Source organism: Haliaeetus leucocephalus, unplaced genomic scaffold (genome assembly GCF_000737465.1).
Source record: "Haliaeetus leucocephalus isolate CR32 unplaced genomic scaffold, Haliaeetus_leucocephalus-4.0 Scaffold228, whole genome shotgun sequence".
In the NCBI taxonomy this organism is placed as follows: Eukaryota; Metazoa; Chordata; class Aves; order Accipitriformes; family Accipitridae; genus Haliaeetus; species Haliaeetus leucocephalus.
The window spans coordinates 16,027,912-16,054,243 of record NW_010972664.1 but is presented as its reverse complement, the minus strand read 5'-3'; the positions used below and the strand labels follow the sequence as shown (position 1 = coordinate 16,054,243).

The following is a 26,332-nucleotide window of genomic DNA, read 5'->3' as shown; positions in this document are numbered from 1 at the left end:
GCAGCTGCCGGCGCAGCAGCCCCCGCAGTACCCGGGGGGCAGCTACCCCCCGCAGCCCTACACCACGCAGGCCTCCCAGCCCGCTCCCTACAGCGGCCCCCCCGGCTCCCAGGCGGCGCCGGGCACCTACCAGCCGCGGCCCGGCTTCACCCCCCCGCCCGGCAGCACCATGACCCCCCCGCCCAGCGGGCCGAACCCCTACGCCCGCAGCCGGCCTCCCTTCGGCGCCCAGGGCTACACCCAGCCTGGACCTGGCTACCGGTAAGGAGGGGCCGCCGGGCACCGACACGGACACGGAGACGGGCGACCACGGGCGACCGGCACACCTACGATTCCATCCCAACGGCCTCCGGGATTTTTAATTGAGGTTCCAGAACCGTAGCTGTTAATTAAATTCTGCTGGGGGGAGGGGAACGACCAAATGAGACAACTCTTTCCTGCTTTCGATTGTATACGCTTCCTAGTTTAATTTGGGGCTGGGCTGGTTTTGGGAAACACTACCTACATGTCTGTCAGGTGATTGACATTCTAGCTTGCCTTGCTGGAAGGATACGAAGATGCTAGTCGGAAGTTCAGCCCACTTAGCAGGCTTGTTTTTACTAATACCATGATGTACTAAATTAGGTTCATTCTGGAGGTAAAACTAGATATGATGTATTATAAATTGTAATGCTCACACGGAAAACTAATAAAAACCCCGAATCTATTACTTGCCTGATCTTCATTTTAGAATTGAGGTAGTCCCGAACAAGAAGACTCTGTTAAGGCAAGTGTGCGCGTGCTGGGTCTACAGCTACGGAGTTAAAGATCAGCGCTGCTCAGCTTTGCAGGAGAAGAGCCAGATTTTTAGGTGTGTAAATGGCGAACGCAGATTGCTTTTGCAGAGGTTATACAGCAGTGGATGGTTTGGCACTGTCTGCTGTCACTAATTGCCAAGTAACCCTTTTACCAAATGAGTAAGAACCAATACATAAAATCTTAGAGCCCCTTACCAGTTTCACTTTAACGAGGGCAGGGGGAGAACCGGTTTATTACTTGAAAATTTAAGCCAAATACCTATTTTTGAAAAAGAACTCTTGAAAAGGAACAACTTTCCACAGGTTCTTTGCCACCCAGAAAAACTTGGGAGCGCAATTCTAGTGACTTGATTTTGAGCCAAGAAAAAGCAGATCAAGAGCTGTAACAAATTCAATAGACCGTATAACAGCAGAGGGCAAACAGTCTCCCAGTTAATATTTTCCATCTTACGGATTCTAGGAATACATAAAACGAAGGAGGGAATAAAAAAAAATATGAACTGGAGCAAGCTGCTTGAACTCTCATAAAGACAGGAAATAAAGTAAGTGAAAATATTCCTACCTTCAGCATCCTTAAATACTGCTGCTGCTCCCCCATCAGCGGTGCTCTGCAGTAAGCTGTAGCTGGAACTCTTGCTCTCTGTGCTCATCAGACCTAATGCAGCAGGTGCTCATCACACCATTTAACATGTGCCTGTTTCAGAACAAACTGCTTCCTGACATAACAGCGTTTGCCACAGAAACTAGTATTTGTTTTCATGTAAAACACTAAGAAAAACACTTGATTAAAAAATATTTTATTAGGAGTACAGTGTACCTGCAATGTACTTTATAAGGCATTTTCTATAAATGACTATTTCTACTATATATATATCTGGGTGTTCCTGTTCATAGTTTTTTCAATACATTAGTAATGTAATGAATAACACCTTTAAAAAAACCTACATCTCTTTATTTAGTTCATAAATGTTCAAGCAGTACAACAAGTAGCTTTGGGAGAGGTTTTAATCAAAATTACCGTAAAGCAGTTTAAAGTTCAGTTATCACTATTTCCCTAATGAACAATGTTTTAAAGCATTTTTTTTTCATTAAATAAACCTGTAGCTTATTTTTTCCCTGTTTCATTTATCTTTCCAAGCCCCCCTGCACTGTACTTACATTTGGCTTTTGAACCAGTAAGTCAGTCTCAATCTCGGAAAACAACATTTGCATGAAAAGCCACAGCTGCAGAGGCCAGTTTAATTTTTTTTATTCTGTGCACCTATGTACCTGTCTGCTTTAACTGGAGGAAGCCAAGCCCACCAGCCAGCCACTGCCAAGCTCATGGGCAGTGGCTCTAAGGCCATAGCCATAGGTGGAACATAATGTTTTGCTGGAGCTGAAGCATTTGAAAACAAACATGGAAAAAAACCCACTAACCTGATTGTTTAAAGCTGCACATATAGCAACCTACCTCAGCTTTATGGCAGGAGTATAAACTGTTTGTACACGTAAAGAGAAAGCGCTTCAAGTTTACTGGTTGCAGGATATTAAAAATTGTAGGGTCTTTTCTATAATTTATAACTGGGGAGACATTACAGATCTATCTGGACAGGTAGCTTATGGCACTCAATGTTATAAGACGACCAGTGAATATTTAAAAAGTAATGCACATCACGTTCCATGACCAACTGTCATAACTGTGCCTTAAACATTTATTACAACATTGTGATAAATAATATACACACCGTATCTTTTAAAATACCATATAAACCATACCTCAAGAATAGGGAGCCAGCTTCCCTATACATTATCCTACAACATGTCCCTAGCCTGTTTAGGATTTTTTTAACCTAAAAACAAATTTGTAAAACTGGGTAACTACAGTAAGCAGCCTACGCTATTACACAATTAATGCAGTATTGGCATTAGACTTGTATAAACCCTTGCACATCAGCAAACGTACTAAAGTGCCAGGCATACCATAAACCTTTCCACCTTTGAGCCTGCATTGGGCAGTCGGGCGGGGGTGGGAAGCACTGGGCCTTTTCACCAAGTTCGTGTCGCATTTACCATTTCCCAGGTATTGATGTTCCACACTCGTACCAGCGAACATAGTTAATGTGAGTCTCTCCGCCTATTTTTCCAAATTTGACAGGTTCCTGACGAACTGCCCTGAAAAATCCTGGAACAGGGAAAAGAGTATTATTTGCAGAAAGCCCTCTGACATTACCTTCCTTTGAGTTCCCCGGGAAGTCTGTATACAATTCAGTTAATGGCTAAACTAGTCACTAAGCCATTAACCCATCTGCCACAAACAGGTCTGCTGCCCCTCCATTGATGAGTGCTCTGGAACAGCTGGCATTTGTCCACCCAACTCAAAAGTGGAAGCGCTTGGGATTGCCGCAGCCCAGAGCAGGAGAGGTGAAGCCTCCCTGCCCTAGAGACCTGGTGATCCTGGCACCCAATGGTGCCGGCAAGGTGAGGCCAGTGCCCTGGCCTTCCCCCCCTCTGGCTGCTGCGGGGGGGTCTTCTCTGAACAGCAGGCGGTTCTGCCTTGCAAAGTTGTGATGATTAAGTAAGTCTCCACTGCAGTAGCCTTAACACTGCAGTGAACCTAAATAAAACTTGACAGTTGGGGATATGTCACACTATCTCCCTATCCCCAAGCCAAAGATCATAGCTCCTGCTTTCAGGCTGTTCTGTATGACAATACGCATGCTTTCCCTTCAAACAATTAATGTTAAGTTAGAAATTGAAGTGAGCAGTAAGTGCTGAATCCAACCTGGTCGTCAGAAATGTATGTGTGGCTAAAACATGCATGTCTGCACACACAGATATGCAAATGCACGTGTGCACACGCGCGCGCACACACACAGAATATTGTTCTGCAACTAATACGCTGCAGCAGTCATGATTCCCTCCCTGCGCTTCAGGTCAAATGTATGTAGTTAATTCTGGTTTGAACAGAACTCAGCTTGGTGCAGCCAGGGAGGAACTGAGCAGCAATGGACAATCTGTCTCTTCTTTCCTCTGTTCAGTTCATTTACTACAAATACAAGCTACAGAAAAGGTGGGGGCTTTTTTTGCTTGTTTGTTTGTTTTGTTGGGTTTTTTTTTTGTTTCTGTTTTTTTTTCTAAAAATGAATGTAACTCATGAATCCACTCAATTAAATCCAGTTGCTGAAAAAAAAGGGTTTTAAATGTCTTTTAAGCTAGGGTAGCAAGCTTTTTAGGTAAAAGCGTTTTTTTATTTATAAAATCTTTTTTTAAAAAAAGTGAATCCGGTACAACTGAGAGGTCTGCTGTCCTGGCAACACGAAATTGGATTCAGACAAGCCCTTACACAAACAAAATACCTCTACAAATGGGCAACACTGACTGGGAAAGGAAAAGCAAAGCCCTCTTTTAAAAAAAAAAACCAAACAAAAACCAAATCACATACACAAACACCTTTCAGATCGTTCACCTACTCTGTTTTTGGAAAAACTTGTGAAAGATTTAGGCACTTCACTTTAATCTCCCACACCTACCTTGACACATTTCTGTACTTCTGTGAGGTGTTTTATAAATGACGCACTACATACAGGAAGGTTTGGTCAACACACTGACATTGTACCGAAAACCATTTTGATATTCTCCTCAGTAAAATATTCCATGACACACTCGGCATGCATGCGTGTATCAATACAGCCTGCGGTCTTACCCCACAAGGGAATGGAATACCTGACCCTGGCACTGCTGCAAACAAGCAAGGCAGGAGTTCAGCTGACAGAAGTACAGTTTTCTTATGCTTGAGCCTCAGCAAGATGTGAAAAACAGCCAGGCAGGTCACAGCTGTGTTCGGGACATCCAGTCCCATGCCCACTTAGACCAGACTGGAATTCTAGGCACCCGGTTCAAATTAGTGCACACAGAATTACTGCAGCATGAATTGTATTTTCCAGTAATAACTTTTTAGTTTCTCATTAGCACTAAACAAAGCTGTTTAATGCCTAACTGATGATTTACTGCACTTTAAATCAACCTTGCTAGTTTGAACATAACACTTCATGCCTCTCTGCAAACTCAAATTTGTGGCTGGGTTTAAGTATGTAATACCAACTGTGAATAATCTATTGGAATGTTTTAAACAGGAGAGAGGCTGTTTACTACCTAATAGAACCCAAGTCATAACCTTTTAATAAGACATTGTTCATCTTCAAAAACTTCTCGACTCTCTTCTGCCTGCAAAGCTGGTAGGTAGTCCCTTTCCATCACCCACCCCAGCAGCAGGCACTGAATCCACTGGCAGGAAAAAGAAACAGACAAAGGAATTGCCAAGGTTTGCTACAGAAACGGGCGTAAGGAATTACCATCTTTGACTGGTAGATCTTCTTGCTGCCCTGTCCTTCCATCTAAGAAGGAGTCTACAAATTGGCAGTGATCTTCTCCATGGCCCCTCTGGTCTCCTATGTTATAAAATTTTCCTGAAAGCAAAGAAGCAGCAAAGTTGAAAATCCGTACCCAGTTTAGTGAGGGCTATTTCCAAAAACTACCAGAGGCAATGGGCTGTGCTCTTCGCTCTGTGGGGAAGCCAAGGTGAATGCTACGATTCTTTTCCTCTCAGGATCTATAGCTGTAATTTGAACATTATGTGCATACTCTAAGTACAGTGCTCATGGCTGTAGACAAAAGTGCCCCATTCCTGGCCAAAATCTATGCCTGAATGTAATTTTTCTCCTCCCTACATTTCATACAGTAAGTGAAATTCTGTTATTACCTAGAACCTCATCCTGACTGTATCAAAAATGAGGTAAGTTTTATTGGTGATTTGAATAGAAGGGAGGTTTAGTTCCCTGTCAGGAAGCCTCCAGTACCTTCAAAGATGGTTTTTATAGACCACCTCATAACACAGCCAAGGCCTGTTATATAAATCATCATATTTTTACAACATGTATGTGCAAGTGATATCCTTTAACAAACAGATGACCTCGGTATAGTAACTGCTTATCCAGAGCGTGAAGTATGCCCATGTATTTATTTGCAGGATTGCTTAACAGGACACTTGACTGCAACGGAGTAGAAAACAAGGTCTCAAGTGCCCCACGCAGCGTGTGCTGACGGTACGGGCTGTGCTTATCCTGTTTAACAAGAGGACTCACAGTGAAGGAGTTTTGACAGAGATGTTTTTACTTAACTGATTTGAATTGCAAGACATTAGGAAAATTCAGTTCAGAAGATGGAGGAAAGCATGCTACATTCTCTCCCCAAGCCTTGGCAGGAAACATTTTCAGATAAACTCACCATTTTTTTTCTAAACTCCTTTCACAGCACTTGTTCTTAATATGTTCAACCTTTGGTTGTGAGGTTGAAAGGAAAGGTGAGAGCATTTCGAAATAGGCTCAGTACTCGGGTATAAGCTAAGCCAAACGTCCAGTTACTCATTAGATGTTGGGTGTCCTGTAGCCTTGAATCTGTGCCAGTCTGGCCATTTGAGAGATGGTGAGGTGGCTTATAATACTGTTCCCTAAAGTGCAATTAATAAAAGAGCAGCCTACCAATAAACTGTCTCATATTTTTGTCATCTGATCAATACTTTGCCAGAAATTCTCACCTCCAATTGACGGTCTCTGTGCATACAGTTCTTCTCTAGCTTTAGAAAATTATTTATTACTATCTAGTTTTGGCTGCAGGCATGTTTTTTCCATAGGAGAACTGGTCAGAGGGAGTTCCTCTCAGCCATTTTTTGGTCTGAAATTAAGAACATTCAGGCTGCCCAAAACGGCATTTTTTTTTCCATGGCTGTTGAAGGTCACACTTAGAATTTTTTTTTTTCCTCCCCTCAATAAATACTTTTTTTTAGGTGGCCTGCTTTTCTGGAATGCCTACAGTGACTGCTCTGGAGGACTGTTAAATGAGGTCAGCAGTAGATGCTGGTTTATAGAACAGTCCTGGCATGTGTAACATAGATCAGTTTTTCTTCATGAGAGACAGACTAAAGCAGATATTTTTATGGCTAACACAAGAACAGTAACTTTCAGATACATACATATTCTTCTGGCCCACAGTGTAACCTATGCATAATTCAAACAATTGCTATACATAAATTAGCAGCATTCTCAGTGACTATTAAATTCTTACTGCCCAATTTGTTTCATAATAAAGGAACACACTTAAAAACATTCAGCGAACAAATGACTAGATTAATCTTTCTCTTTTGGGGATAGCAATTCTAGCATAAAGTAAGTTATTTTTTGTTTCCAGTGTTCCCATATGGGTGGTCTTAAGAAAGTTAGATACCATCTTTGTTTTATACATTGTGAATTCTGCAACACTAGAAGTATAAATTCATGCTAAAAACCAGCATGTAAAGATATGGTTGTTGGCTACCTTATACAACAGCATTTGTACAATGCACCCAAATTTCAAGATCATTACGCTGCTTAAACAGCAAAGTTTTGGAAGATATTTTCCGCGTAAGGTGGGACTCAGACCTCAGCGCAGCCCTTCGCTACTGGCACACGTTGCCCAGCTGGCTGGTGCTAGCAGATACACTTCCGCTGGCCTCGGGGGCACGATGAGACGAGGTGTGACAGTGAAACACATCAGAGCACAATTTGACTTTGATTTGGAAACTTTCTCACTCGCATATAGAGGCCTGTGCCATGGCAGTCTCACTTAGGAAAACGGGGGAAAAGCAGCTTTCCTTCTACATAAGTATTTCAGTTCTTTCAAATATTGTGACAACTGGTCAGCACTGGGTGTAACAATTCAAGTGCAAGAACCAGGCTTAGCAAGTATAATGAATACAATGTGGCTACCATCATCTTTCTGCAGCGAAGTTAAATCAGGGCCCTTCCAACAAGAACAAAAACAATCTAATGAAAATAGGAAAATGGGCTCCTGATATATTAAACTTTTCTACTCAGATTGAAGTAGCTTTCACTGCACTCTTAATTCACTTGATTTAGGGCTGAAGTCTAGTCCTGCTAGATTAGCACTGCTATTTCCTCGACTGGCTGGTTTTGTGATACACTATGCCTCATTGCCAGTGTTTGTCATTTGATCACAGCTGGTTAGTACAGCAACAGTTGAATGAATGATACCTCTGTTCAAAACAGTCTCTTTTATTCACGTAATTGCCAAGATATTATTTACGTATGAAGTATTGTACTTACTATTAACGACAGGGCTTTCCTTCCTTGTCTGCTCATGGGAGAATGCTGCTGGGTGTAAGGCCGGGCAGCTTAAAATTATATCAGCATGGGCTGCCCTACACTCCCCTACTCTTTTCTTTCCATGTTCCTACATACAGAGAGACCAGAGCCCTGCTGCTCCTGTGACGTGTTGAGCTCTGAGATGGGGCATCTTTGGGTTATGAAAGTTGGTTCTTTCAGCCACAGTTTCTCCTAGTTAATTCAACCCAACGTGATGAACGTACTGCCTAACTTGCACTCAAAAGACATTTCCCATACACAGTTGTGTTACACTCTGTGCTCTGGATGCCATACTAATACCATTGTAATAGAGTTGACCGTGCAGCTCTGATAAAAGACGTCATACAGAAGAAAGCCAGGAGCTTGGGACAGATTATAAGAAATAAACATGTTTCTAAATATAGCTTGTACAATCTACCGGAGACACAAAGTTCTGCTTAACTATCAACTAACTGAAAAACACCTTTTACAGGCTGTTTCCCCAGCTTACACACAGCATGTGTCACTTGATTCAGGTCTTAAATACATCACACTCTAGTGACCTTAAGACTGAACAAAACTTGAGAAGATAAGGCCAGGAGGCTGCTGTTAGTAATAAAACATAATATAAGAAAAAGAAGGGGAGGAAAAAGAGATTATAAGCAAAAATGAGTAATTTGAAAACAAAATAAAAATGCCAAAGCAGGTGAGTAAAACCTGTTGACTAGAGTTGAAGTCACGTATTTATAAGCCTCACAGTAATGAAGTAACCAGCTGTTTACCAAATGGGATGGGAATGACTGAGTCTAATCCTGGTCTAAAATTAGGTCCTAATCCTCTAATTAAGAACTATTCCAGGCTGCCCTTTAAATACAAATTTGGCATCTTCACAATATATGCCATTCACTGGCAGAGACCTGATCTTTAACAATTTTCTGTATGACCCCCAGGATACTAACAGATATTTAAAATCAGATGATCACCACAGAGGAGTAACTCGAGTCTGAAAATTCAGTATCAAACACATTAATGATTACTGAGCACAAGCAGATTACTGTTTATGATTAATCTGTCTATGGACTAGATTAAATATACCTGATCACACTTCAGCAGAGCTCGTCTTGTTAAACCTCTTGGTTCTGGAACCATGTTATCTTTAGGAGTGTATAATGTGGACAACACTGATTTGAATGTCTCTTACCTGTAAGTGAATCACTGAGGTATATCTTGTATCTCAACGAATTACACAGCTGCACACCTACGAACTTCTTATACCAAGTCCTTTTTACGTATTGTTTCCCTTTGCATTCTGAATAGGTGTCTGAATTGAATGGGATTTCAGTCCAGATAGCATCCTTTCCCACTGCAGGAGAGGAAGAAAGAGGCTGAAGTATGATGCTGCATACAGAATTATGGGCAACAAGTATGTTCAAATAAATAGAATTAGAAACCTTGATGGAGCAGAACGTACCATGGCACCAGTCACCTGCATTTTGAACAGGAAAGATATTTCAGGGAAGCACCAAAGGGTGCAGATATGATTGATAGAGTGAACTGCTTCTACTCTCTGTGTGTGGTGCCAGTTTGGAATGAGCTCATTCTAGGACCTTGTTAGGGGGACAATGTCTGCGTGTTGGCAAAACTCTCATTTACAAAGCGTGTGATACAGTCACTGTTTTTCAGTGGGTTCAAGCCAGGACAGTCTGCAGCAAACTGTATGTGATTTAACAAAAATACACATGAAAATTAAGTGTCATGAATTATGTGGAAAGAAATGGTGTCTCAGTGTTTGTCAAAGTGATGTCCATTACAAATGCAAAAAGCAGCCCAATTTGCTTGAGCGAGCCCAGCTGTTCTTCAGAAGCTCAGTCCACCTCCCAAGCAAGAGTCTTGTAAGTGGCCTAAAGCAGAGCAGGATCAAGCCTTCAGAAGCAGAAAATTTTTCTAAAACACAATGGCGGATAAATAGTATCCTCTGAGTTGTGCTCTGTTAACTCACTTAAGAAGTGTGGAGTAGCTTATTCATTTTACAGAGCTTTCTTTCGCTTTAATGACAAGGCTGAGAAAATATGAGGCTGTCCTTGGCTCATTTGTGTACATTGGTTTGAAGCCATCCCAGCTGCCATGGGAGCACCACATCACGTTGATTGCATTCCGCTCAGGTAAACAATCAGCCTGGCATGAATTCCCTACCAGGGGTATGGATGGAAGGAGTGAAATCGTGTGTGAACGCTGTGATTCCATAACTCATTTAATTGGTGCAGTACAGCCACCCCCCCACCTTGTAAAATTATGCCATCTCATTTCTGAAAAAAATCCTGATCAGAAGACACTGTACTATACATAAAAGGCTTACCTGAAATTGGCTCACTCACTCTTGGGTCCGCTGGGGGAAGAAAACAAACATTCAATCAGACACTGTAAAATGAACTTTCCCAATATTTCAATGGAAAAGCATTGGTAAGTGATTTTCTACAGCTGACATAAGCTGTAATTTGTGAAACAGAAAGAGTTTTGGAAGCAATGTTCGCTTCTGTATTAAATTAAAAGAAAAGAAATATATTGCTTACGTAAAACTATAGTATCAACGAGCTTTTAAAAATTTTACTTATGGGACAATACCAGTCAAACACAGTTCTAGTAAAAACAAGAGTTTAAACCTGTAATCAGCAAAAACCAATTCCACTTCATCTTTTTTAAAATTTCAATTTCAAAACTTAAATAATAAAAAGGACCCCTCTGTGATACCTGCCACACAAAACTTGGCTATGAAAGCCCAAAAGCAAGAAATGGAGGTGTGCAATTAAGAAAAAATAAAACTGACCGCTTAATGTGTCCAAGCTAAATAGGAGATAGAACATAAGCTTTGTCATTCATGAAAACTGCACTTGGCATAAACATTTTTTCAGTTTTAACAATCTAGGATTACAAAGAGTGTATTCACAGTTTTTAAATATGTGTGGCATAGTCTGAACTCCTCCCTGACTAATCCCTTGCTCGGCCAAAACTCTCATCCATCAGTGACAGCACTAGATGAGGATTACGATATTATTAGACCTGGCTCAAAACGCAGATTGAAAACGTCCTTTTAAAAAGGCTAAATCCATTTTGTGTTTTATAGGGTCCTTAAGTACTATCAGCAATAAACACTTCTACACAAAAGATGGTATCTTGCTTGTATGAAGTCAACAAGTCAACTACAGTTAGCCTCATGGGGAACTGCAATAGGGAAAGCAAAGGCACTCTCTGATTCTCACTTCTGAGTCAGATAGGACTTTACTTGGGAACCAACCAATGGTCAAAATAGGCTTGTATACACCTCTAAGTTTCACAGGAGAGTAAACAGGATGGAAGAGGACATGCTGGGACATTGACTTTTCCCAACTGCTATTTCTCAATGCTTATTTCAGCCAAAAGACATCATTATTATACAGCAGCCTTATTGAACAGGTAGCAAAAGTGCCTATAAACACATCAGCCCAAAGAAAAACCTTATGTTCCCCATCCAGAAGTCATTAATGACTTTGATAGACACAAAAAGGTCAGGAATATTAATCTTAAATGACTAAGCCTTCTCTAAGGATGAAGTTAATTTCTTCATAATGAACACCAGACAAACTCTCTGTGCTCCTGTTTTTTCCTCCTGCCATCTGGCCACCTTACATCCTCACACGATACAGCCCTGATCTCAGGCAGATCTTCCACGCACTACTGTAACATGCTCAGTAATAAAAAGCCAATCTGGAGACAGTAAAGAGCAAGACCAAATGCGCAAAATGAAGCAAGACAGCCTTTCATATATCCCACAAACATGGATGCTAGAGCTACTGTAAATGATGGTCGGACCTTTGGAAGTTCTTACCTGATTCAGTATTGAATGCCACAACATTGCTACTTGGACCTTCACCAAGAGGGTTTCTAGGTTTCACGTGGAATTCATAACTGAGGAATAAAATAGAAGAGATTAAAATTTTGCAAACCAAGCATTGTTTCAGAGTCTGGAGCAAGTCAACTGCCAACACACACCTTGGTGCTACTCACCTCCTGGAGAAGAACAAAAAGGCCTCATTTCTTGCTCTGAAAACACTGAGAAATTCCTTGTCCTAACTGTATAAGGCCTCTCTGAACACATAATTTACCAGTCCTTTTGATAATTCTTTACACACGTACTATTAATGTTCGATTTAATGCACCACTGGTTTAAGTCTGTCTCCTCTCACACATGCAGTTTCAGTTCTGGCAAAGGGAGCAGTTCAGGTGAGATCAGAAGCAATCTCATAAGCAGAGATTGAGCTATTTATTTGCACATTTTTCATTCATAAGAACACAAACCCCCAATTCAATGCTTCTCAGGCCCACCAGCAGTGACAGACAGGGCCAGTGGTGAAACACAGGGCATGTCTTCCAGGACAGGAGCTCAGCCAAGGCAAAGATCCAATTGCTTGAATATATGTTAATAGTAAATATATGAAGTACTGAAAAGATACTGTGCAGCATCTCTTTCTTATCTTTTCATAGTAATGTCGCACAACACCAGCCTGTACTGTAGTTATCTCATGATCTCTTTTCATCCCAGCTGTGTTGGGAACCAAACACAGCACTATGAAAACGGAACAAGATTGAAGAAAAAAATCCAATCCAGGCTCCTCTGCTTAAGACTCTCCCAACCCTCAATACTTGATGGACAGGCAAGACAAGGTGGTTTCTAACTCTGCAGCTCAGCTGAAACTTATACTTTCAATTAGAAGCTCTAGGTAAACAGCTATTGCAAGATAGTTGCAAACCTAAAAATGTTACACAGAAGACACCAGACAGATGAGGCAGGAGAAGGAGTTACAAGGGTGGACACTGGACACAGCTAAGATCTTATATCAAGGGCAAAGCTAGGAACAGATTCTGTATTTCCTTCCTCCCAGCACACACTATCCCAGCAAGCCGCTTCTCAGCTCTCCTGGTTCCAGGCTGGCAGCACCTGGGAATTTCTCACTGCTCAGCAACAGCTCAGTGCCTCCCCGTAGGACCTGCACGCCCTCCATGCCAAAGCACCCTGAGGAGTATAGCATGTATACAGTCAACAGCACCCTCTTCACGCCTTCCCCATGAGCTATAAGCAGCAATCTGTCCCACACATGCCACCTACAGAGAGACTTTTCATACGCTTTGAGTGCATACATGGTGAATTTCTTAACACAGAGCCTTTTTTCATCAGTGAGAGAGATCCATAGGACACAATTCAAAAGGACTGTAGGCCTGGAAGACGGGCCCTAACTTAGAGATTAAACACAGAGCAAAATGAGAATCCCAGAAGCGGGCAACTGAACATCCAGCTCTTGACTTGTGAAGGATCACTTACCAATGATAACTTGGTAGCTCATGACTATAACATAGCATTGTAAGGTATTGCTGAAATTGTTTCCAAACAGCAACTTTCTAAAGAAAAAAACCATACCACTCTCTGCACGGTTGGAAATTTGTAAACTCCATTTGCAAGTCCCTACAAGAGACAAAATAATTCAATCCAGACTTTGGATTACCTCTCATTGCTTCTTGGCTCCTGCAAAACCTGAACAGCTCACTAATTAACCTCACTGGACTAATCATGCAGTACCAAGCAACTGTTTTCCATCTACAGTACTTCTAAGACAACATTTAACTTCAAAATTGCTTACATAAGCAATTGCCTTTATTTCTAGCGTTTTCTTTTCTTTTTAAGGGAAATACAAAGACTGGTATGCTGAACAGATGCATTGTGGATAATTCGTGGATATTTGTAAGTGAAACATGGGCTTGTTTTGAGCTTTAAAAAGTCTGTTTGGAGTAACAGTAACATTTATTCAAACATGCTGCAAGACCATTTTGAGCAACTCATATTACCCTACTGTAGGAAGGAGACATTAAGTAAATAATAAATTAAACAATAAGTTCTAGATACAAAATCTTCTTCGGGATCAACTTCAAATTGTTTAAACAAATACATGCTTTTAAAAATTGGATCTGAGCAGGTAATATCCACATTGGTCATGTGGCAGAGTAACTTTTTTGGTCAAGAAGTAGTCTCCTCTGGTACGAAAGGTCCTTATCCAGAGAACTATAGTAGACCAGTTGGAGATTCTTTCTAAGGAATCACTAAAGCAGAAATGAAGATTTGCTAATTCACTGGGTGTTTTAAAGTAATAGCTGGAAGATACATTTCAGACAACATACAAATTAATGCATGCCTAGAGATAAAAGACTCCAAAGAAGTTTTCCTGCTTCCTTCACAGCAGGAACACCTTATCTAGAGTTATTATTGTAATTTTGATCATTGAGAGCTCAACATGGCATGTTTTACTGCTTTACTGGGAGTTCATGATTTGACCTTACGGACGACATTAATCTGTTTATGTCCCTTTGTATGAAATCAAAAGGGAAATATGAAGAGCACTCCCTAGGATTCCTGACCTAGAGTTTTTTGATTCCATAGGATTGGCTACAAGGAAAGAACAAAAACTGAGCAGGTGAAATGCTCTTATGAAACGGGACTGGGCAGCCACAGGGACTTGGGAAGTAATGACGCAGGCCAAGTGTGAACTAAAGATAAAGATCTACAGTCAGCATATCTGGATCTCACCTGAATACATAAGGGTTTCACAGATTCCGCAAGCTGGATTTACATCCCTCTGTCAGGCAGAAAATCACAAGCTGGGCAACAGTGGAGGATTTTGAAACAAATTTAAGCATTTTGCTGATTTTTGTACAAATACATTGTCCCCAGAGCCGATATGCCCTACTTTGAGTTGCATCAGGCAACATTTTTAACAGGAAATAGTCCTGTTCCCCCCAAAATTAAGTCGATGAACTTGGACCCATCAATTCTCTAACTCCATAAAAAGACCAAAACAAGAACTGAAGACTAAATATTTTCCAAGCAGTGTTTTTCAAACTGTTGGTCTAGGGACCACTAGGATCTCTGCGAAAAATCAAACCACAGTTGGGAAAATTATGGCAAGATTGAAATAACTAAAATCCACACATGGAGATTTCAGCTCATGTAAACATGTAAACAAAACTGGAGAAAAGGAAAGTAATAAAGAAATGTCCAAAGTTTACCTTAGTCAATTAGGGGAGCCTCCTATTAATAATGTTAAAGAGCAAATTTTTTAAATTAAAATGTATACAATTCTATAGTTTTATGGTAGGTGTTTTTACAGGTGCCCAAGCACACAGGCTCCTTTCCTCTGCTAAATTAAATCCTGAAACAATAGCAGTGGCTGCAACAGTACAAGAACAACCACCATCCACTTTTGGAGATGAAGAGAAGTGACTAGTTGACTGAAAACTGAAAGGGAGAGAAAGGAAAAGTTAGACTGAGCTCATGATTTGATAGAGTTTACAGATCAAACTGTAATTTTAAAGCCATGGTGTGGGTCTCTTCATAGAAAACCATTTAAAGTCTCCCTTTTTCTGTGTCAGGTGAAAGATGGGAAACGGTGAAAAAAGGGCACTTGCTGCAATCTTGTGCACTTCTGTACAAACCACAAGGGGGGCGGGGGGAGGGAGGAATGCTTAGAGGGTCAAGAAAGTATGTAGGATAAAGTTAACACAAGGAAATAGGAAAGCTATATAATGATTATCCCATGTCTACCTCTCAGCTAGACTTATTCATGAGGAACTGCAGTCTATATTCCATCTTTATGTCTGTGTGCCTATGATGCCAAAACCCTAATGTATGCAGTAATCTAACATGTGTCACACCTCTAACTTCTATAAGGTTGCTATCCTACAAACTTTGGAGACTAGGCCTCCCAAATCCTCCCAAACTGCAGAAGACAATAAAAGCCCTTGTGCAGATTAAATGGACTTGACTTACAGTAATTACTGTGCAGAGCATATTTTTCCACCATAGGAAATTGCTATTCCACATGGAACGTTGGCAGACACAGCTGCTCCTGCATTTTTCAAGTCATGCAAAAAGAGAAGACCGAAGATTGCAGAACTGAAAATAGGTGAAGAGAGATTTTCACCATAATAGGAGGACTGGAGCAGCTGAGTACAGCCCTGGGACTGGTCAACTGCTGGGGACATGCTGGTGGTTAGATGACAATCATGCAGGACTGTCTCAACATACAGAGCTGCTCCATCTCTGCAGAGTGTGCTTGGATAGCAGTATGACCAGACATAGCAAATGAAACTAGGTTTAAGAGAAGGGAACAAAAAAAGAAAGAAAAAAAAGTGCTGGGCTTGTTTGAGAAGTCTTTCTCCTAATCAAGAACCCTGACATCAACAGCGATTTCGTACAAAAATCTGTTACTTTTGTAATACAGAGTACATAAAATTCCAGCATTTTTCTGCCACTTTCTGCATTTTTCTGCATTGCAACTTTCACTGTAGTTCTCATTTCTTGACCCTTGCTGTTAACAAAAGGTAAGCTCTCTGCATCGGTAGATTTTTTTTCTGGTATGTGATTAGCACATTTTGGGTGCTAACTACAATACAAAACAATACTAGGTAATGGTAATAACAGCACGAGCAGGCAGGTATGAATTATTGTGTATAAGTGCACAAAAAACTTATTCAGTAGAGGGTTGAAGACTTACTTGGTATGGCCTTTGAGTAAATTATAGTAACATTCTCTTTTTTTGTTTCATACCTTTTGTAAGACATATGAAAAAACTTTTCAAGGAAATCATGTACACACATTATAATAAGGGATCTAGTTGAAGATGTCCCTGCTTATTGCAGGGGGGTTGGACTAGATGATCTTTAAAGGTCCCTTCCAAACCAAACCATTCTGTGATTCTATGATTCTTTGATAAAAACAGTTTGGTACATGTATATATCCTAGACATTTCACGTTTACCTCACAGTTTTGGTTGGTTGGTTGGTTGGGGGTTTTTTTTGTTGTTTTTTGGGGGGGGCCTTGGGTTTCTTTTTTTTTTTTTTAACATTTCCTGTTATTTATACTCCTCAAGAGACCCCATAGCTGGAAATATACTTTGCCTTGGGACACAATGTAACCCAGAAGTCCAAAAGACATCACTCAAAATGTTTTTAAAAAGGAGAGAAGTATATTTGAAATCACCAAACTACTTAACCCAGCAAAGGATCAATACCTAAAGAGAAGTTTTACAAAGCTGTGGAATGCAAGCATCACAGGCTTTTTGTTTCTTATTAATACTTTTTTTCTATTAAAAATCTACACCAGCAGGCTGGCAGGACACATCCTTTAATGGCTACCTGAACCTCCCCAGAGCTATCTGGCACATCTCTGACTGCAGTCTTAATAATTTTCTTTACTACCTTCCAATTACTGCCAACAGAAACATGCATGAGAACTGTTTTCAACAATATTCAGACTCTTTTTTGAAGGCTTGTATAGAAATTAGTGCTGCAATGTTTTCTGGACACTAGTGGTATGGGCTACGAACTTAATTGCCCTTAAACAAACCACCAGAATGAAAGAGGAAACGTACACCTAATTAAAAAAAAAAAATATTTCAAGATAGGGCAGGGATACAGAAATAAGAACTACATATTTTGGCAGAGAAACCAGCAGAAATAGCAGAAAAAGTCAAAATGATACCATATCAGACGACTGAAACACTTAAAAAAATAAATCAATTTTAAGGAGTTAGGAAACTCCAAACATAGTAAAAAAACCCCCTAAAATTCCTTTGGAAATAGGAAAATAGAATTGGAAGCAAAAAAATAACAACATCTGCATTTAATATTCTACACTAGGAAAGGTCCATGAAAAAACTGCAGGTCAATGAAACCGATTTTAACAAAGGGGAAGATGCAGGTGAGCAACATCATTACTACACAGGAGACAGAATGAAGAAAACAAAACCCACAGTAAGCCCATTTCTATGTCAGACTTCTTAAAGTTTATTACAAACAAGCACCTCAAGGAGGGAAATACTGAAAATTGTGGATAATGACCTTACCTTGACTCACACATGGGAGATCTTGCTTGACTATTACCATAGCAGAAGTTACTCCAATACTTTCTAAGGGCAGTTTCTAATGTAAAACTAAGAATAGGTAAAGAGCACAACGTCCTGGGTATGCCAATGAAACTAGGAGTTCCAGTGTGAGCAGCCTTATAATGAAATGCAAAACCAAGGGCCCTGTATGACAAATTAGATGGAATATTACAGGTCTCACTCCTCAAATGACTGCTTGGAAGCTAGACTGTAATTGCTTTGACCAAAATGATCAGTCTTGTAGTTTAGGTTTGACTGTTTTCCAAGTGGAATGAATGGTACATTTCTCAAAAAAAAAAACCTGTGACAGTTTTCTCAGTATAAAAATTGCAGAATTTCCATGTGGAGAATGAAAAATTAAATTGACAGGTTAGTTCATACTAGTGCATCCCTTTCTCTCATATTTCTTTGCGAAGAAATGCATGACACTTGCATTAACATACAAAACCACCTCGACCTGCATTAAAGAAAGTGGGCGAAATTGAGATTTACAAGATCAGAAACTACCCTTAAGGTACAACCACACAATAATTTAGGTTGGAAGGCACCTATGAAGGTCATCTCGTCCAGGCCCCTTTTGACAACAGGGCTGACTTAAAAGCTGCATTAGGTTGCTCGGGGTCGATCAACAAGCACAGTAATTACACTCACTGCCTGAACAGAGTGAAAACTGAGTAGCTCAGTACTTGCTTCAGACTAACTAGAAAAAAGAAGGATGAATAGAATTTGGCTATTTCTCTCATTTAACAGGTGAAGGACTAATTGAAGGATAAAGACGGCAAAAACTGCAGAAACTTTGGTGTGTGTTTAAGGGTGATACTGAAAAGAGGGCTGAGTGAAATGTGACCTGGATCTACTCTAAAATTCTTGGAAATAATGCAAAGGGTTACAAAAGCTAACTACAGTACAAAGTTGTAATCAACGGTTGTGTATATGTGATTATTAGATCACAGAAGCACATCTATAATAGAAACATTTAAGTAGAAGACATTCATAAAACAAGAGAAAGTTTTCCTCTTCAGGCACCAGTTATACCCAATTAACTATCTGTACAAGAAGGATATATATACAGTTATCTAGCTCACATAGCGTAACTATACCACATGCTTTGAGAGATTTCAGGTAAAAGTTACAATCAAAAGCAAAATATCTCATGAAACGAAACAGAATTCTAGACTGGACCCAGACAGCAGCTTAGTGCCAGGATCAGTAGCAGTTTCAAGAACTCTGACCAACCAAATAATGGATATCAACATTTGAACTTTCCAGGTTACTTAAACTGTCAGAAACTTTCTAAGATGTGATAGTGAAATACTGCAAGCACCGTATTTGGCAGTTCTCCAGGTGAAAAAGAGGCCAATGTACTCATCCTATAAGGAAAAATCCTTTAAATGTATGTGATGTTGTCAACTGTCAGGCATGCCTTACTGCGAGAGAATGGCATGGATACAATGTGCCTTTTCTTGGGCAGAAAACATAGCGATCTCAGTGCTCCAACAAAATTACACTGTACAGGAGCCTTTAGAACCCTTTTTCAAAAAAAAAAACCCAACCAAAAAAACCCCAACCCAAGCAGTTTTGTTAGAAAGCAGCTGACTGTGCCCAACATTTATTTAAAGGGCACATGTCCTCACAGTTAGACAGATTTTCAAATCACTATTTTACTTTCATCGCTCTTGCAATCAATTCACCAAGAACAAATAAAGCTGGCATACATAAGACAAGATATATGATAAACTGCTATAATATATATAACTTTTTTTGTTCAAAAGTAACCCTCACAAGTTGTTGTACGCCTGTGAAAGTCCATTTTCGTTTCCATGTTATCATGGTATGAGTCTGTTAAAACCAAATACTTGACAACATCAGAACTCCTTTTCTTTTTCAGCCAGTGCATTTTTTTCTGGTTCTAGTCACTTTTCAGACAGCTAAATGGACGCACAGAATACTACATGACAATCCTCTGATTCAGAGAAATTTGTATCACATTTAACTTCTATGTTTGTATTTACTGACAGTTGTAGTCACACATGCAATTTTTCATGAGAGACTAAGAGCCTCTCATTGCAGCCTCCGTAACACTGTCCAAATTTCTTAAATATTCGAAGTCTGCCATTAGCTCCTAATCTGTAAAAGCTGCCTTGTCAAAAGGCCAGCTCAAAGGAAGATGGGTGTCTGGCTTACTGCAGAGCTTCCCAGAGGTGTAGCAGTATGACCTATTTGAAAAGAATGTAGAAGAGAAAAGCAAACAAACAGCATGATCTGGCAGGCTCAGATGCACCCAGTTTTTCCCTGCTGCTTGTTCTGCCCCCTTCATACTGAAGAGTTGTTTGTTTTGCTTCCCTCCTGCTGGATGTGGGTGATTAACTCTTTAGCTTCTGGGCCAGGCACTAACATATCCCACCCGGTTTACCTCAACAGGATGACAGACCTTGGGCAACATGACTGCAGACCATCTTTGTCATGTACTGCTCCTCAAGAGCATACACTTGGAGAATTACAGGCTTGAACCGTGCTGCTGCTACAGGACCTTTCTGGTTTAAATTTACCCATGGAGGCTGAGATACCACATTCACAAACATTTTTATTCCTTTTGGAAAGTCTTTGTTCAGGTCTGTCTGGTTTAGCTCTGTCCTGAATTGTCTTCAGCTTTGGATGCACTGAACCTTCAGAGCAGCACAGGGGATTCACACAGCCTCACTGATGGCTTCAGGAAAACTGGAAAAAATAGACTCTCAAATTCAGCTTGTCAGCTTCTCCAAAGCATTTCAAGGCCAAGAGGTTCTTCCCCAGTTAATCCTCCTCCTGCTACTGAGCATCTCTCTTTCCATATAGTTGCTGGTAGTTTTGTAAATGTTGATCATCTGAGAGAGGGATTTCTTTTTCTGTTCCAAGTTTCTTTTCCAGCTCCACCTCTTCTACAGCTCTTTTCTTTAAGGCTAGTTATGGAAAAGTCTGCTTCCCAGTCTTAATGTACTACCTGATGAATTTGCAGACATTTCAGGGACTCTGTTAATTAATTTATTGAGCTGTGTTTTGTTGTCTCTGTTCTTCCTATATTCAGTCAGTTTTGTCCACAGGTCCATTTTCTTCATCTAGTGAGCATTCAGCTCCTGACAAACAGGAGACTTTTATTATGGATATAGGCCATTCCTTGCAACACTGATACTGCCTACATGATGCCAGCTGTCTTAATCACTTTCTTATTTTCCCTGAATTTAGTGCACCAACAAGCCTGTATTCAAATGGTAACAGTAACAATTTCTTCTGCTTCTGCCAAAGCTCTTAAGGTGTCCTCAAAATTAGGAAATACACATTTTGAAATGGGAGTTTAATTGAACAGAGCCACTCTGAGAAGGACTTTACATCCTTTAAATCCTGTGAGACTCGAGGGACATGCACCACTGCAATTTATATCACAGGTTTTCAATTTTGGGCAATGGCCTCCTGAATCCAGAAAGACTTTCACTGTCTTTCCCTTTTGAGGTTGGGGGCAGGAGGGGGATAATAGCCACCACCCCACCAGGGAAAAGTTATCCCCTTTTATCTTAAATCAGCCTCCACCAGTCAGTACTAATCTCAAATCTAGCCTCTTGTAACAAAATCCACGTTCCAAAAGACAGCTTTTCTCTGTGGTCTTTGGTCTGTTCTTGCTTACCAAAGCCCAAAAGTCCTCTCAGGATTGACAGAATTGTTACTAATTAAAGTTAAAAACCATCTTGCCTGCTTCTACATAGCTCCTGCCTTCCTTATGACCTTTCCAATGGTTCTGGTTGGGTCTGCCTGTGTCCATCTTGCTCCCTTTCTGAACAAAGAGCAGTCTAAAAATGCTTTTCTCTTTTGGCCATCTGGACATTGCTCTCGGCTTCAAGGACTTTTCTTTGCTTCCATGTCTTTTCTACACTTAACCAAATCTATCTCATATGTGACACAAAGCGTTCAAGTGTGTAATGGAAAAGAATCTCATTAATAACACAGTTCTTCTCAAGGATGCAACTGTATTATTTCAAAGCAGAACTGAAATGAAAACACAAACAGCATAGCCTGACAAGTTTAGCAGCACCTACTGCCTTTCTTAGTTACTACTCCAGAAATACATTGTTTTCCTGTCTCTTCTAAGCCTTCTCAACTGGAAGAGATTGAGGAAACTGATGCCTGGTCTCCAGTTGTATTGCCTCTTAACAAGACAGAACAACATCACTGCAGTTCACCCTTTCACAAGCCACATGCCTTTAAGAAATAACAGAGATATTCTTGATGCAGTACACAGCAATTCTAGCCCATCTTAGGAGTTCTGGAGTCTCTCAAAGAAGCTCTTTTTGGGTATCACAATTTCCCCTAGCCTTTCTTTTCCAATTCTCTTCCATTCCCCTCCACTTGCTGCAAGAGTTCCTCATTCCTCGTCCTAGGAGCTGCTGGTCACATGTACATCAGCTAGGAACTAACCGGCCAGATTAAACCACACTTTGCCTAAAAATAAAGGTTCAAGATGGGTTCTAGGCAGAATTTTGTGCTGTGTTACCAATTTAAGGATAGTAAGAGAAGTGGGCAGTTTATCTGAAACAGAAAAATCCAGTTACCAAAGCCAAATGGATGGTCCTACAGGAAAAAAATGTGTCATTCATTAACTTTCTGATGCAATCAATAAGCAACACAAAGGACAAATGGTTTTCTTCCCTGCTCTGAATTTTACCACAAAAAAGAACAACCATTTTTTATGAGATTTTTTTTTTATTTTGAAAGAATGATAATACTTATTTGGACTAGTTGCATGACATGTATGCCATCAACTGGAATTCACTGACCCATTTTTAACTTGCCAGCTATTTTGAGACACCGAAAGAAAACCACACATACAGGACAAGCGTATCTTTCCTCTCCCTGGCGCAATGCAATAGTCAAGCTTTGCACAGTGGCCCAACTTGCATTCCAGTATTTGAATGAACATCCATCTAAATAAGCAAGCAGCCTACACCGGTTGTGCTGAGCATCCTTAAACCCCAGAGAGAACCGTACATATAAGTCTTGATCTCACATATTGGTTAATATTTCTTGTGTTCACCTTGTTTCTTCATCTGCTAAATTCAAGACATTATTTGATAAAAAGCAGTACATTTTCTTACAACTGACTGTTAATCTTTCTGATAGTAGAGGTCACTTCTGCAGTTTGTCCAGACCATAAATACTCTTGGAAATTTCCTGAAGATTCCTCAGATGTGTCTTATCTGTTAACTTAGATGAAAGAAAAACCAAAGCATACCTTTTTCCTATCAGAACAGGAGTAAAACCAATTTGGTCTTACAAGTTGCAGACAGTCAAACTGTCAGTTTAGCTGACAGTCTAAATTAGTTGGATTAACTTAGAAAATTATTTTTTTTTTTAATTACCTTGTGTCAGGTTTTAGGTTTTCCACAGTAGAATGGGTTTGATTTGTAGTGATAATCGATTTCTCCTTTTCACCATCACTTGCTCCATTTTCAGTTGACACAACCTCATACTCTGGAAAATTACAGTAAAGAGAAATTTGCTTAAATAACAGCTCTTACTTGAGCTTCTTCACTGCTCTCTCTCTTCTCATCTGATTTCCACTCCTACTGTCTAACAGGCTGCAAGGACATCTTGTGTGATCCAGTCTGGATGTCAGTACGCTAAAATGGTTAGGAAAGAGGGATCTAATTCCAGATTGCTGAGTGCCTAGCCCCTCATCCTTCCTCACAATTATGGGGTAGAGGATACTCAACATGTCACCTCTGCCCAAACGTACACTAGTGACAAAATTCCAAACACAAATAAGTATAAACATTCTGCAGTTTGAATGAAAAAGTATCAAAGATGAAAGTATATTTTCTAAATGCTTAAAACCTTGATTAACTTAAGACCTGCATTTTTAAGATTTCCAAAGGAAACTGCCCAACTCACTTGGATTGTGCACTTAGGGAATCTGCCACTTTAGAATGAAATAATTTTGCATAAATTTATTTCTGTATTTATATGATTTATAGAGTCTCACTACTTTCTTTTCATCTCATGGGATGTATCATCAAGCACAAGCCATGCTCTGAACAGGCAATCAGCAACAGATGTTTGGGAAAAAGATACCTCTTCAGTCATAGCCCCTGTCCAAGATATAGTGTCTCTGTAGCAGGCAACCTCTGTTCCAATTCATAACAACCTCTTCTAATAAACACACTGAGCATATTGCTATTTTTTCTCTCTTTGCAAAGAAATTCACAACCTCCTCAGCCCCTTCCTTTTCCCTTCCTAAAACCTGTCTATAATACCAAGTGCAGCTTTGCTAACTGTAAGCTAGCAAAGGAGAAGGTTTTCAAAGAACATCTGCAATGAGCATTTAGATCTACAGCACAATGAATAAAGCAGGTATATTATACTGTGAGGACAGAGACCACCTATCAACAGCTACAAAACCTCTAGAAAACTTTCTTTCCTGTTTTTTTTCTAATGATACTACTAATTTTTGAGTTCTTAACTAAATGCTAGCAATCTTTTTATCTTTACCTTGTAATAAACTCAGTTATTCAGAACACACACAGAGCAATATAAAACTTTAGAACAGGTTTAAAAGTACGTCAGAAAGTCAGCATGAAGGAATTACTGCCGATATTGAAGATTTCAAAATTTCCATGTTCAGAAGCCCTCCCCCACAACATTCACCCATGAACAGCAAAAGACCAACCACTGCCTTTTAAAAACAAACTCATGGACTTGCAGGAATGTGTCTTGGAGCAGGGGGAGAAATAAGTAGAGGGCTTTTACTTTAGATCATTTGTTCAAGTAGGACCCCAATGCAACAACTGAAGACATTAGCATTGATAGTTAGTATGTATTTGTGTGAAACATACCTGCGTTTTCTCTCTGTGCATTTCCTTTTTGGAAACAAAGACCTTTTGCTATATAGCCACCAAGGGCTAAGTGAACCATGGAGGAAAAAAAAACACGCCAAAGCCCTTATTTGCCCTATTTAAGCCTCGTTAGAGAAATTATGTTTATTAGGAAGCATGGGAGAGAGGGGGGATATCCACTGCCTTAGGTACACACAGAGAGAATGAGTAGGTAACTTCTTTAAAGGAATTCAGTCTTTCTGCCTTCTGCCAGCCCCAAGTCAGTATGTGATTTAAACTTTTTAATTCATTCAAGTTGGAAAAGAAAACACAGCACACGTGAATGGGCATGCAAACCTGTGCACGTGCACACACCCACACAAAGAACTACTGAGCGCACCCAGTACCTGCTTGTTACTCAGCGCACAAGACAACAAATTGCCCTACATTTCTGTGGCAACACAACAGGAGTAGCAGAGCACCAGCAAAATTGTCTTGGTTCCCGATATTTGCAGCCCTTATGAAAACAAGGAGGTAAGCTCGATCACTGTTTTGGTTATTATTTGTCAGACTTTTCTATTACTTAAGTACAATTTTGTTTTTAGGAATACCCAATACAATGAAACCCCTTGTGCACACCTAAAAGTCAAGCAAAGTAACAATTTCAAAAAAATGGCTCAACAAATTACATTTTCTTTTTCCACAGTTCTATCTGAAACAGTGCATTAAAAAAAAAAAGATGTGATGCCTAAATCAGATGATTGAAAAAACATGTACAAACTACAAAAATAAAGAGAGATGACAAAAAACTTGATTTAAGTCTGTCTAAACAAGTAATGTCATACTGGTGCCAATATGAAAAACAGGATTCAATGTCTCCTCTTGAATTCAGAAAGTGTCCTTGGATGAGTCATTAACTGAGTAATTTTTTGAATTTAAGATGAAGGAGACAAGCTCAACGAGAGTATTTGTAAGCCACAGAGTTCAAATATTTTGCATTACACATTGAAGTTAAAAAGAACGAAGATGGTATTTATGGGAAAGCTGTTAGATCTACATAGGAAGTTAGATTGAAAACTAAAGTTTGTGTCAGTGAAGCAATATGAATGAGTACTAGCCACATATTCTGCAAAAGGTTTTAATCTTCCTTTCCAGAATGGGGAAGGATACGCCAGGTGTCTCAGTTATCACAGAATAGCCTTATAGAAGAGAAGAAACTTTATGGAAAGTTAACTTTTACAAATGCTGATTACAACTGAACAGAGAAAGGGTTTCCACCTAAAGTCTCAGAAGAAACAGTGAGTATTGCTTGCTCTATATTTCACAACACACACACTGAAAAAGACAGGAAACAGTATCAGAAGGCAATTAAGCCTTGCCCTCATCATTAGATGATGTGCGCCGACAGTTTTACCAGCTATAGTGGAAATGTTTTTCTATTTTTGCAATACAAACAGTTGTGCTGCAGTGGGTTCATTAACATACTCAAGAAAAACAGCAGGTCTACTTCCAAGAAAACATGCAGACTAAATGACGTTATCTGATCTAATCAAGCTAAGGACTGGTCTGTGGAG

The 26,332-nt window shown here is 40.0% G+C and overlaps 2 protein-coding genes across 2 annotated transcripts in view; one reads left to right on the top strand and one right to left on the bottom strand.

Annotated features, from left to right (window-relative positions):
* Positions 1-690, top strand: part of TFG (TRK-fused gene) — a 21,997-nt gene extending 21,307 nt beyond the window's left edge. Inside the window, 1 exon segment of the mRNA XM_010567345.1 lies at positions 1-690. This exon segment is cut by the window's left edge and continues 12 nt beyond it. Within this exon segment, the coding sequence (XP_010565647.1) occupies positions 1-265 (265 nt within the window). The 3' untranslated portion in view covers positions 266-690.
* Positions 691-2,845: 2,155 nt separating this feature from the next.
* Positions 2,846-26,332, bottom strand: part of ABI3BP (ABI family, member 3 (NESH) binding protein) — a 151,244-nt gene continuing 127,757 nt past the window's right edge. Inside the window, exons 29-34 of the mRNA XM_010567665.1 lie at positions 23,307-23,418; positions 11,817-11,896; positions 10,311-10,340; positions 9,156-9,317; positions 5,132-5,245; positions 2,846-2,961 (exon numbers count right to left, since the gene is read on the bottom strand). Coding sequence (XP_010565967.1) covers positions 2,846-2,961; positions 5,132-5,245; positions 9,156-9,317; positions 10,311-10,340; positions 11,817-11,896; positions 23,307-23,418 — 614 coding nt within the window. The remainder of the gene's footprint in view (positions 2,962-5,131; positions 5,246-9,155; positions 9,318-10,310; positions 10,341-11,816; positions 11,897-23,306; positions 23,419-26,332) is intronic.